At 45.7% G+C, this 10258-nt stretch overlaps 1 protein-coding gene across 1 annotated transcript; it reads right to left on the reverse strand.

Moving 5' to 3' along the window:
* Positions 1-8383: 8383 nt before the first annotated feature.
* Positions 8384-10022, reverse strand: SMIM32 (small integral membrane protein 32). The gene is made up of 2 exons (XM_032250354.1): positions 9042-10022; positions 8384-8849 (listed from the first exon to the last, which is right to left on the reverse strand). Exon 1 carries the CDS (start codon positions 9418-9420, stop codon positions 9109-9111), a length of 312 nt encoding a protein of 103 aa, XP_032106245.1. The 5' UTR covers positions 9421-10022; the 3' UTR covers positions 8384-8849; positions 9042-9108.
* Between the last annotated feature and the right edge of the window lie 236 nt (positions 10023-10258).

Raw genomic sequence — 10258 nt, forward strand, 5'->3', positions numbered from 1 at the left:
TGTGTCTTTTGTTTTGTTTTTCCCTGTTTTGGCTATGGAGTTGGCCTGCTGTGTTGTCGTGGGTCTCATAGCTTAGACAAGTTGCTTAACCACTCTATGCCCCACTTTCCTGAACTATAAGCAAAAGTCTACTTCATAGGAAGGATTTGAGGGAAGATTAATTAAGTGTAATACAAATAAAGTATTTAGAACAGTACTTAGAACATAAGAACTCATATTTTAAAATTGTTACTGCCTTTTATATTTCTACTAGTTCTTTGATTCAGAATAATTATTTCTGATGTTGCTTGCTTGACCTTGGTATATCAACCTTTGATTATCCACTTTGTGTTTTACCATTATTTTTTATTTTCTTCAGCCTTCTCCTTTTTTGAAAAAATTTTAAATCACAGACTGACTTTGTATCATTCTCACTGTGGTACACACTTTTACCAACCTCTGAATTACATGTACAAGATGTGCAAACTCATTCTAATTAGAAAGGAATGGTTAAAAAATCATGTGCCCTAGCCAGAAAACTAAAAGAAAATGAACTAAATATTTTAATCCTAAAGGATAAATGTAAAAGCATTTGTCTTTTGTTTGTTTGTTTGTTTTTTAAGGAAAAAAAGACTTCCTCTATTCAAGCTTGTCCAACCCGTGCCCGTGGGCTGCATGTGGTCCAAGACAGCTTTGAATACGGCCCAACCCAAATTGGCAAACTTTCTTAAAACGTTATGAGATTGTTTTGCAAGTTTTTTTATTTTTATTTTTTATAGCTCATTGGCTATCGTTAATGATGTGTTTTATGTGTGGCCCAAGACAATTATTCTTCCATTGTGGCCTAGGGAAGCCGAAAGATTGGACACTCCTACCAATTTCTGAGAATCAGTTCCTTCCTCTATGTCTTTTTACTTAAAAGGCATTTTGTAAGGTATTTTGTAGCAACATCACTGGTTGTTTTAGAAGTGTATTTTTTAAAAAGCACACTTGTCTTGGCAAAAGATTTCAGTGAGCACTAAGAGGATGTTGGCTTCTCTTGGGTTTAAGATAATTAGTTTTCAGGTTGCTGTAGCCAAAACAGTTCAGATGATGAGGGGGTGGGATAGTGGCTAATACTATTTAGAATTACAGCAGTTTTGATGCAGATGTTTTATAAACATTTTTAAGCAGGTTACCAGTAGGCTGCAGCAATGCTTTTAAGGAAGTACTTATTTAGAACTCTGTAGTATTTATGCTTGAAAGAAGGAAACATTTTTGAAACACCCCTTCCATTTAACATTTTAAATATTACTCTGTGTTGTTGAATTTGCAAGTCTATAATAAACTTTTTGCTAAAACAAAAAACTTGTTCTTTCTGTCTAAATCAGTTTTTCTATTTTTAAAGAAACAGGAGTGGGGCTATAGGGAAAATTCAAAGAAGAGCTATGGGCAGCTTGCTTAACCATCTCCATGTTAAAGTATGTTGGATGGGAGGTGGGAAGACAGATTTAGACTGATTGGTGAGACTTTGATTGTCCGTGTTTCAAGTGGGTGTGTCTAATTCCTAGGAGAGACATTTTCTGAGGCAGTTTATTGATGTTTAGAGATGGATTTTGAAAAAATCCTTATACTTTGTCTTTAATCACTTACTCCTTCACCATCCAATAAACCTCTCCCATTATTTCCTTTTAAATAGTATTCTCATCTTGAGATAAATGCTGAAAATTTTAACAGTAGAGAAAAGTAAATACTGAAACCCCCAAATCAATAGCAAAGGTTTATGAGTATGCCCTTCTAACCTGTTCTGTAGTCACTATACATTGATCTTTGGCTCTCTTTAACAGGTAACTTTGCTGATTATGGATGAAGCTCTAGCTCCTTTTTTTAAAAAGGGTTCTCAGAAATTGGTTTGGTTCCAAAGTGTTTCATGAGTTCTGTGTACCTAAGATAGCTTTTCTTCTGCATAGTATTTGTCACTATCCAACATACTAAATATTTCTTTACCCTGTTTGACTGTCTTACCTCATGGGAATGTAAGATTTGTGAGGACAGACCTGTGTTGCCACTGCTAGAGCAGCTCTTGGTATGTTGTCTGTAAGCATGCCAATATTTGTTGAATGAATGAGAGCACATTCACTGAAGCAAGATGTGAATTTTTTAATCCTTAGAATATAACTTTTAAATAATGTAATAATATACTTCTTAGTTGAATTGATTCTAGCTCAATGTTTTATTAGATCTCTTTATGCATGAGAAGAAAGGGGGAAACTCATCTAAGAAATTAGAGCACTTATGTCCTTTCTCTGAACTTTTGGATTTTTGCTCCAAAATTATCAAATTCTTGGAATTGTTGCCTGTGGAACCTGCAAAATTAATAGTCAAGTTGGACCTTTAACCTGTTGACATTTAATATTTTCCCAAAGATAGTAGAAAGGGCATAGTTTCCCTGATGCATACTTTCCTTGATACACTTTCTATTTTCAAGAGAAAATAAAAAAGTATACTTTTAATTTCAGAGCTTACAGAAACTGGGTGTTAAGAATTTTGTAATGGAATTTTAGTTCCCCGGTTTAGACCCCATAATAGCATTCCTTAATTGTTATACATAAAGGGCAAACTTTCATTGCACTCAGGTGGGAGTGGGAACTAGGAATACCTTTGAGAAAGAGAACGTTTGACAGAACAAATATATGAACCATATTTGTACTTCAGATAAGCGATTTTGCTGCAGAGTATGTGAGTGATGTAGAAATTCAGGAAGAAGAAAAAAAGGGTCTGGAGGGCTTTTTAGATTTTGCCCACTTTATAGTTTTGCCAACATTAGTTCAGAAGTGTAATTAACAGTAAATATTCCCTAATTGTCTTCTGTTTACATAAATTCTGTGATATGTAGTTTTCATTAACTTAGAATTGTTTAGACCAAGTTAGTGAATTCAGCGAAGGTGAAGATGAATACAGGCACAAACTAGTCATGTGAAAATAGTAAGACTGCAGAGATGATGTTCATATGAAGGTCCTTTCCTTTTATTGTCTGTTTAATAAACTGCTGGAAGCTTACCAATGCCCATTTGCCCGTTTCATTGCAGAACACCTGTGTCCAGCTGGATACCACATTTCTTAGCTTTCTTTTCAGGTAGGTATGGTCATGTGACTAAGCTTGGCCAGTAGGATATTAGCAGAAGTGATAGGCACTACTTCTGCATTGTATCTGGAAGAGGAATGCACCCCTTGCTCTTTTCCCCTTCTTAGTGGCTGGAATGCAGATAGGATGGCAGGATCTAGAGTAGACACCTTGAAGTGGACATGGGAGCTGAGGGATGAGGATGACGGTTGTGCTACCCCTGAAAGAGTACTGTGAGAAAGAAACTTGAGCGGTGGATGGCTTTGTTATAGCAGCTTGGACCTAATTAATACTAACTTGCTCATTTAGTGATTACTACAGGTCAAGCTTTATGCTAGGCAGTAGAGCTGGAATCAGTTCTTGTCCTCACAATAAGTGAAGCTGTAACAGAGTAGTTTCTACTTCATTAGGTTAATCAGTTTTGGAGGGTGGAGAAGGAGGACCCACAAATTAGGGAAATTTTAAACTATAGACTCTACACCTGTGTTCCTGAATAATTTTTTCTGACCCTGAGTCATATGAGCTTGTTCATTCATTTGACTAATATTTGAGGGCTTGTTAGACGTCAGGCTGAGGAATACAGTGGTTAAAGCAAAAATTCTTCCCCTTGAGAATCTTCATTGTGGTCAATGAAAACACCAAACACTAGTAAGTTCCAAAAAGAAAAACAGTCAAGAAAGGAAGATATCGGGGTTGGGGAACAAAGTTTTAGATATAGTAGCCAGGGAAGGTTTCGCTGAGTAAATAATCTTTGAATAAAGTCCAGGAAGATGTGAGGAAGTTGTATGTGAAGCAATGATTTAACCAATTCTTACTCAAGGCAATTCAGAAGGCATATGAATGTTACTGCAATGATCTGTGCTTTTCTGCAGGAAAGGGAATAATTCAAGCAGAAATAGCTAAACGAACTGTTAAATTGCTTGTTTTTTAGTCTGCAGGAGATACAATAATAACTGAAGTGTTACATAGGTGGAGACAGGAAATGTTAGTTGCTAACAACTTTGTGCATTACCACCCCCAGGAAACTAGCCACTTGGAGGACCAATCAATAAAGGAGTGTTCAACTCAATATTTCACCTGATACAAAGTTAAAGTGGAAAAGCAAAAGAGATGTGCTCAGATGTAAATATACCTTTAAATTTAACCTCTAGCTCTGTTTTCCCATTATATTTCATTCAGTAAATATTTATTGCCTATTTTCTGTTTAAAACTAGGCTAGGCATTGGGAAAACAGTGAACAGGACAGATGCTGTCCCTGTTGTCTGTTCATACAACTTACATGTTACTAGCAGGAAGAAGCATTAGGCTACTAATTATTGCAGTTATTTAGTGGCTGTGATTGGGGAGGCAGTCTGGGGCGATGGGAGAATATAATCTTATCTGAGGATTTAGGAAAGTCCTTTTTGAGGAAGAAACATGTAAGTGGAGACCTGAAGAATGAGAAGGCATCAGCCAGAGGAAGGAGAGACAAACAGCTTAGGCAGAAGGGCCTTAGGGACTAAAAGGCCACTGGAATACAAGAGGAGCGTGAGATGAGGCTGGTGGGGCCAGATGATTCTGGGCCTTATTAGGCTTTTGTGTTTAATCCTGAGAGCGAAGAGAAGCCCTTGGTGTGTACGCTGGGACTGGAGGCAGATGTGTTTATTGAGTGAAGAGAGACAAAAGTGGATGTAGGGCTTTGAGTTAGGGTTGTGTTGGTGGACATGGAGGGGAGAGAGGGAGTAGAGTGGTGCCTAGGGGGTGAGGGATTACTTATTGGAGGATCTAATTTAGACAGAAAGATGATGAGTTTTAGGCCTGTTGAGTTTGACGTTTCCTATGAGATACCCAAACGGAGGTGTTGAGTGGGCTCAGGGATCCTGTGGAGAGAGTCATCCGAGAAGCAACTACAGCCATGAGAGTGGATCAGATAGTTTAAGGGGAAAGTGCAAAGTGAGGAGAGACCCAGAATAGCTGTCCTCTAACTCTGGGCATACCTGTTGGGAAGTACAGACCTCTTTACTGTTTCCTGATAGCATATGCCTGACAAAGGACAAGGTCACTGACAGCAGTTGCTTGTACCACTGCAAGCACTTCTGAAATGGCCACCATGGTTAATAATGATAGCTCACATTCAGGGCATTTATTACATATCAAATATGAACTAATCACTTTACCAATAATGCTTCACTCCATGTTGAATATCCTGTGAAGCAGGTATTGTTATCTCTATTTTACAGATGAAAAAACGGACTCTCAGAAATTCAGAAATGTGAAGGCATAGAGTGGATGATCAAGCTCAGGTCATTGGCACCAGGACTCAAGCTGTTGGTCACCACTGTGCTACCTTTCCTTGGCTCCTACCATCTGCAACTATCTCCCCACTGTGATCTCTAGCCTCTCCCCCAACCCCCACCATAAATAATGTCTTTTTCTCCACCCTCTTGGCTGCTCATGGTGGCTGGTTATAGCAGAGGAACCCAAATACCTGTGACATGGGCCATCTTCCTATCTTTAGCCTGCCATGCCCTGCTCTCCAAAGGTAGTTTCAAGGCATCTTGGAACTGGTGGGAGAGCAAAGGGCAGGAGGATGTGTATGCACAGATGTCTACTCCCAGGCAGTCATCTGTCTTAGCTTGGGCTGCTTCAACAAAATACCATAGACTGGGTGGCTTAAACAGAAATTTATTTTCTCACAGCTCTGTAAGCTACAAGTCCTCCAAGATTAAAGTTCCGGCTGAGTCAGTTTCTAGTGAGGGCCCTCTTCCTAGCTTGCAGATAACCATCTTTTCACTATGTCCTCACATGGCCTTTTCTCAGCGCCTGCACCTGGCCAGAGTTGAGAGCTGTATGCAGTCCCATAAGGACACTAATCTTACCAGAACAGGGATCCACCCTTATGGTTTCATATAACTTTACTTTCTTACTCTAAATACAGCCACTCTGGGGATTAGGGCTTCAACATATGAATTTAGGGAAGACATATGCATTCAATTTTAACACCATCTAAATGTCCTATCACCACATTGTAGTCCACTTATTCTAAACATCCGTAGAGGGCAGATGTGAATTCAGCCACATCCCTGCTGCCGGGGAGAGAATCTAGGGCTGGGTTCAACATGAGAAAGAACCCATTACCCCCCAGCCAGTGCAATACTATCCTAGAAAAGGGAACCAAGTTACTCAGGTTCACAGTGCTGGTCAGTTCACTTACTGACCCTGTGTGCTTTCTAGATTCCAGGTCTACGCAGGCTTAATTTCCCAGAAATTTATTCCCAAAGTGTCTGTTCATTTGAAGTGGCCAAGCCTTTGGCTTAGGTGGCTGAGAACACTGCAACACTGTAGAGACATCAGAGAGATGCTTTCCAAGTTGCGTTTATCTTAGTACTTTTTGGCTTTAACCCCTTGATGCCTTATGCCAATATCTTTTTAAGGCATCCCAAAAGCCTCCTGGAGGGCCCAGGAACTACAGGTGAATCCTAAGCCAGTCATCTTCTCATGTTCTCCCATGAAGGAACCAGTCTTTGCATTTGTTTGTGGTCACAGAAGACAATGGGCCCTACTGAGAGCACATCCTGCTGGTGGGGTCTGCTTCTTCCAGCAGCAGTGCAGCTTCAAGCCTATAGCTCAGTTATAGAAATAGCTGTCATTTGCACACTCACTTTGTACGAGCATTATGCTAGCATGTTATTATTGGTTATAATAACTTTGGTTATACTGTTTGTTATTCAACCTTATAGAGCTAGGTGATACAACACCCATTTTGCAGATGAGGAAATAGGCTCAGACAGGTTATTTGCATGAGGCCATACAGCTAGTGAGAGGTGGAGCTGCGATTTAAAGCCAGGCATTTGAACTCCAGAGCTTGTACGTTTGATCACTCTGCATACTACCTTCAGATCTGGCTATCAGGACATGCGGTGGAGGAATACTCTGCCTCTACATTAGTCCCCTCCCCCTTCACAAGCACTTCAAATGAATAGACACTTTGGGAGTAAATTTCTAGGTAATTGAGCCTGCATAGACCAGAATCTAGAAAGCACCCAGGGTCAGTTAGTGAACTGACCAGCACTGTGAACCCGCCAGCAGGGTGAACCTGAGTAACTTGGTTCCATTTAGACCAAGGCTGAAGGGTCCTCCATTTCAGCAGCATGTGATTTTGTATGCCAGCCAGGGGCCCTCATATTTCTTACATTTATTTCCATTTAGTCCTCTCTGCCACCAAGGTTCATGCAGGTTAGCTTAGGTTACCTTTATTGTAGGCTGGAGAGGTTTGGCTACCTTTCCTAAGACTAAGCTAAAATGCCATATGAGGTGATCATAGAATTGGCACCGGTAGGACCTGGCGGGTATTAGTTCTGGAAGACATGGAGAATCAAGCCCAGGGAGACTTTCCTGGTTTCTATGCCTCCTCTCCAGTGCTTCCTGGGATAGGAACCAGGAGGGAATCTTGGGCACTGACTGAGGAGAAGTGGTGGGCTGTGCTGGGCTGTGCTGGCCTGGGCCTCAGTCTGGCCTCGGGAGCCAGTTTCTGTGTCACAACCCTTAGAATTGTTGCAGAATTTCGTGCCTATATGCATTTGGCCAGTGGCAAGAGTCCTTGATTTTCTTCAGATTGCCAAAGCCTGAGTGACCCTGGCATGGGTTAGAATGACTGGATTAGACAGTCTGTCAGATTCTTTTTCAGTCAAACCTGCTCTAAGTTCTAGTGCCCCATTGAGCCAGGTGACTCCTGAAATTATTTTAAAGCCCCCCAAAAGACTACTTAGAATAGGATTAACTTTGGTTAAGGTTTTCACAAGGTTATCTACAAGCCTTTTTAGTTCCTCTCAAGTTTTTTGAAGTTGTTTTTCCTCTGCTGGGTTTATGCATCCATTCCCCTCCTGCCAGGTTCTCCAGGGCAGGTCCCCACTCCTTTGGGAGGAAGTGCTGGGCAGCTGCTCTACCACCTGACCTTCAGGGTATTCCTTCACCAGATGGTTCTGGTCCAGACATGGCTCCTCAGGGGTTTCAGGCCGAGGGAAGCTCAGAGCAAAAGGGAAGATGCCAGGTGGAAGGAAATGCCCTGCAGAAAGGGTCCTCAGGCGCTCTGTGAATGGGAATTTATTCAGCAGCTCTGGCAGCAATTTTCCCTGAGGACCACCCTTAAAAAACTTCCCCGAGGAAGTAACTGACCTGGGGAAAAGCTGAAGAGGAGGAAGTATTATCAAAATGTCCTGGGCAGGACATTCACCCTCCTTGTTTGGGTCTCCTGCTCGGGACTGATCTCCCCTTATCCCTTTTTCCAAAGCGGCGCAAACAATTACCAGCACGTTCTCAGCACTTGGTCTAATTGGGTGAGTTTTTATTATAGAAATGCGGCCCATGAAGATGTGAGACGTGTATCCCCGACTGAGGTGGGACCCTGCGCCTCTCCACCGACCTCCCACTGCCCGTGTGCAAATAAGGAACTGGGTCCTTACACCTGGGCAGGATCCACTGAAACCCCTGGTCCTGTCATTTCCCCTGGGGGACGCGGCCCCCGACTGCCAACCTCCCAAAGTTCAGGTGAGCTCCCACTCGGATCCTAGTGGGGTCCTTCTCGGTGTCAAGGAGGAAGAGAGGCGGTAGCAGGTGTGGGGAGACAGCCACAGGGCTTGCGAGTCCTGACAGGTACCTCCAGGCTAGTTGCACGCTCATGGTTCCTGTCTCTTCCGCGTGCCAAGTAAAGAAGTCAGCAGGCAGTGGGCAAGCCTCCTGCGCCGGGGCTGGCACGCAGTCTTTCAGGAAGGTTTTCCGACTGGACCCTCTGCCGGGAAGGGAATTAGGCCAGGGGATAAGAACGACGGTACCTACAGGTACTGGAATTGAGACCCTACGCAGCCTCCCGCCCCCTCGGTCTCCCTTTCCCCCGGGTTGCCACTCTAGTTCAGGAACGGTCTTTGGGTCAGGGCGCGGTGTTCCCACGGGCCAGCGACCCCGGGAGTCATGCCCTCCCTACCCGGCTCAAGCCGGCTGTCTTGGCGTGGTCAGGACCGGCCTCCCGGCAGCGGCGGCTCAGTCCCACACTACACCGGCCGCGTCTTCCAGGGCGCGCGGGCGTCGCGCAGCGAGCGGTCGTGGGGCAGCGCGGCGAAGGCCGAATGGCGCAGCTGGCAACCGATGAAGAGGACGACAAGCGCCACCGAGAGCAGCAGCAGGAAGAAGAGCAGCAGGTAGGTGGGCAGGTCGGGCTTTGTGGCGGCGCCGTCCCGCATACCGCGCGCAGTGGCCAGCTCCAGCGGCAAAGCGCCTTCTGCCTTGACCGTGGCTCCCGGCGCCAGCGCGCTGCCTACCGCCGCCTCGGGGCCACCCGTGGTGTTGAATAGGTCGCCGTACATGGCCCGCGGGTCCCACCGACCCCAGCCGGATCGCCTCACTTCGCCTCCAGCAGACTGGCGCGACCCGGCGCATCCATGGCGCGCCCTTCCCACCCCGCCGCGCAGAACTGACCAAGAGTCGGTGCCTTGGGGCCAGCAGGGGTTGCAGAGACCCCGGGATGTGTCCGCTCACTCGCCTCCGCGCTCAGCTGCCTTCCCCGCCGGCCGGCGGACCCCAGCGCTCGGAGCTGGACAGTTCTGTGCCTGCGCCTCTTCTCGCCGTCTCCAGCAGGACGGATGTCCCAGTCCCAATCACTGAGTCGTCTTGCGGCTTTACAGCAAGCAGCTCTCTCAGCTCGGACCCCCAGCTCCAGTGAGCTCCAGATGCCGGGCGCCTCGAGGCTGTGGCAGGGGTGAGAGCTACTCGGGGAGTGCAGCCGCAGCCCGGGGTCTCTGCTCAGTGCCCGGTGACAGAGCGCACGGAGGGCGGGTGGCCCGCGAGTCCTCCGCGTCCTCCGGCGCCGCCGCCACCGCAGCGTCTCGGAGCAGTCCTGCAGCCTCGGGTCCTTGTCGAGATGCCCGGTGTGCAGCTAGCTTGTCCCCACTCGCTCTGGCTGCTGTGCTCCTGTCTCGAGCAGGAGACTGAGCTTTCCGGCGGCTCTGAGCGCGGTCGGGTCCCAGGCGGGGGTGCGGGGGAGGGGCGGGACTGGCGGCGACTGCCCGGGGAAATGGCTCGAACCAATGAGTGCAAGAGAGGACGCGGCTGCGACTGCCCCCTGCCCGGCTTCACATCACTCACGGAGAGGGAAAGAGACACGGGGAGAGAAAAAGAGAGAGGGAGAGAGAGAGAGAGAGAAGC

This window comes from Sapajus apella, unplaced genomic scaffold (assembly GCF_009761245.1).
Source record: "Sapajus apella isolate SASKATOON/1434 unplaced genomic scaffold, GSC_monkey_1.0 scaffold71, whole genome shotgun sequence".
Taxonomy (NCBI): domain Eukaryota; kingdom Metazoa; phylum Chordata; class Mammalia; order Primates; family Cebidae; genus Sapajus; species Sapajus apella.

What these genes read in the sequence shown, in the direction of transcription:
- SMIM32 (XM_032250354.1), bottom strand. Translation starts at nt 9,420, where the DNA reads ATGTACGGCGACCTATTCAACACCACGGGTGGCCCCGAGGCGGCGGTA.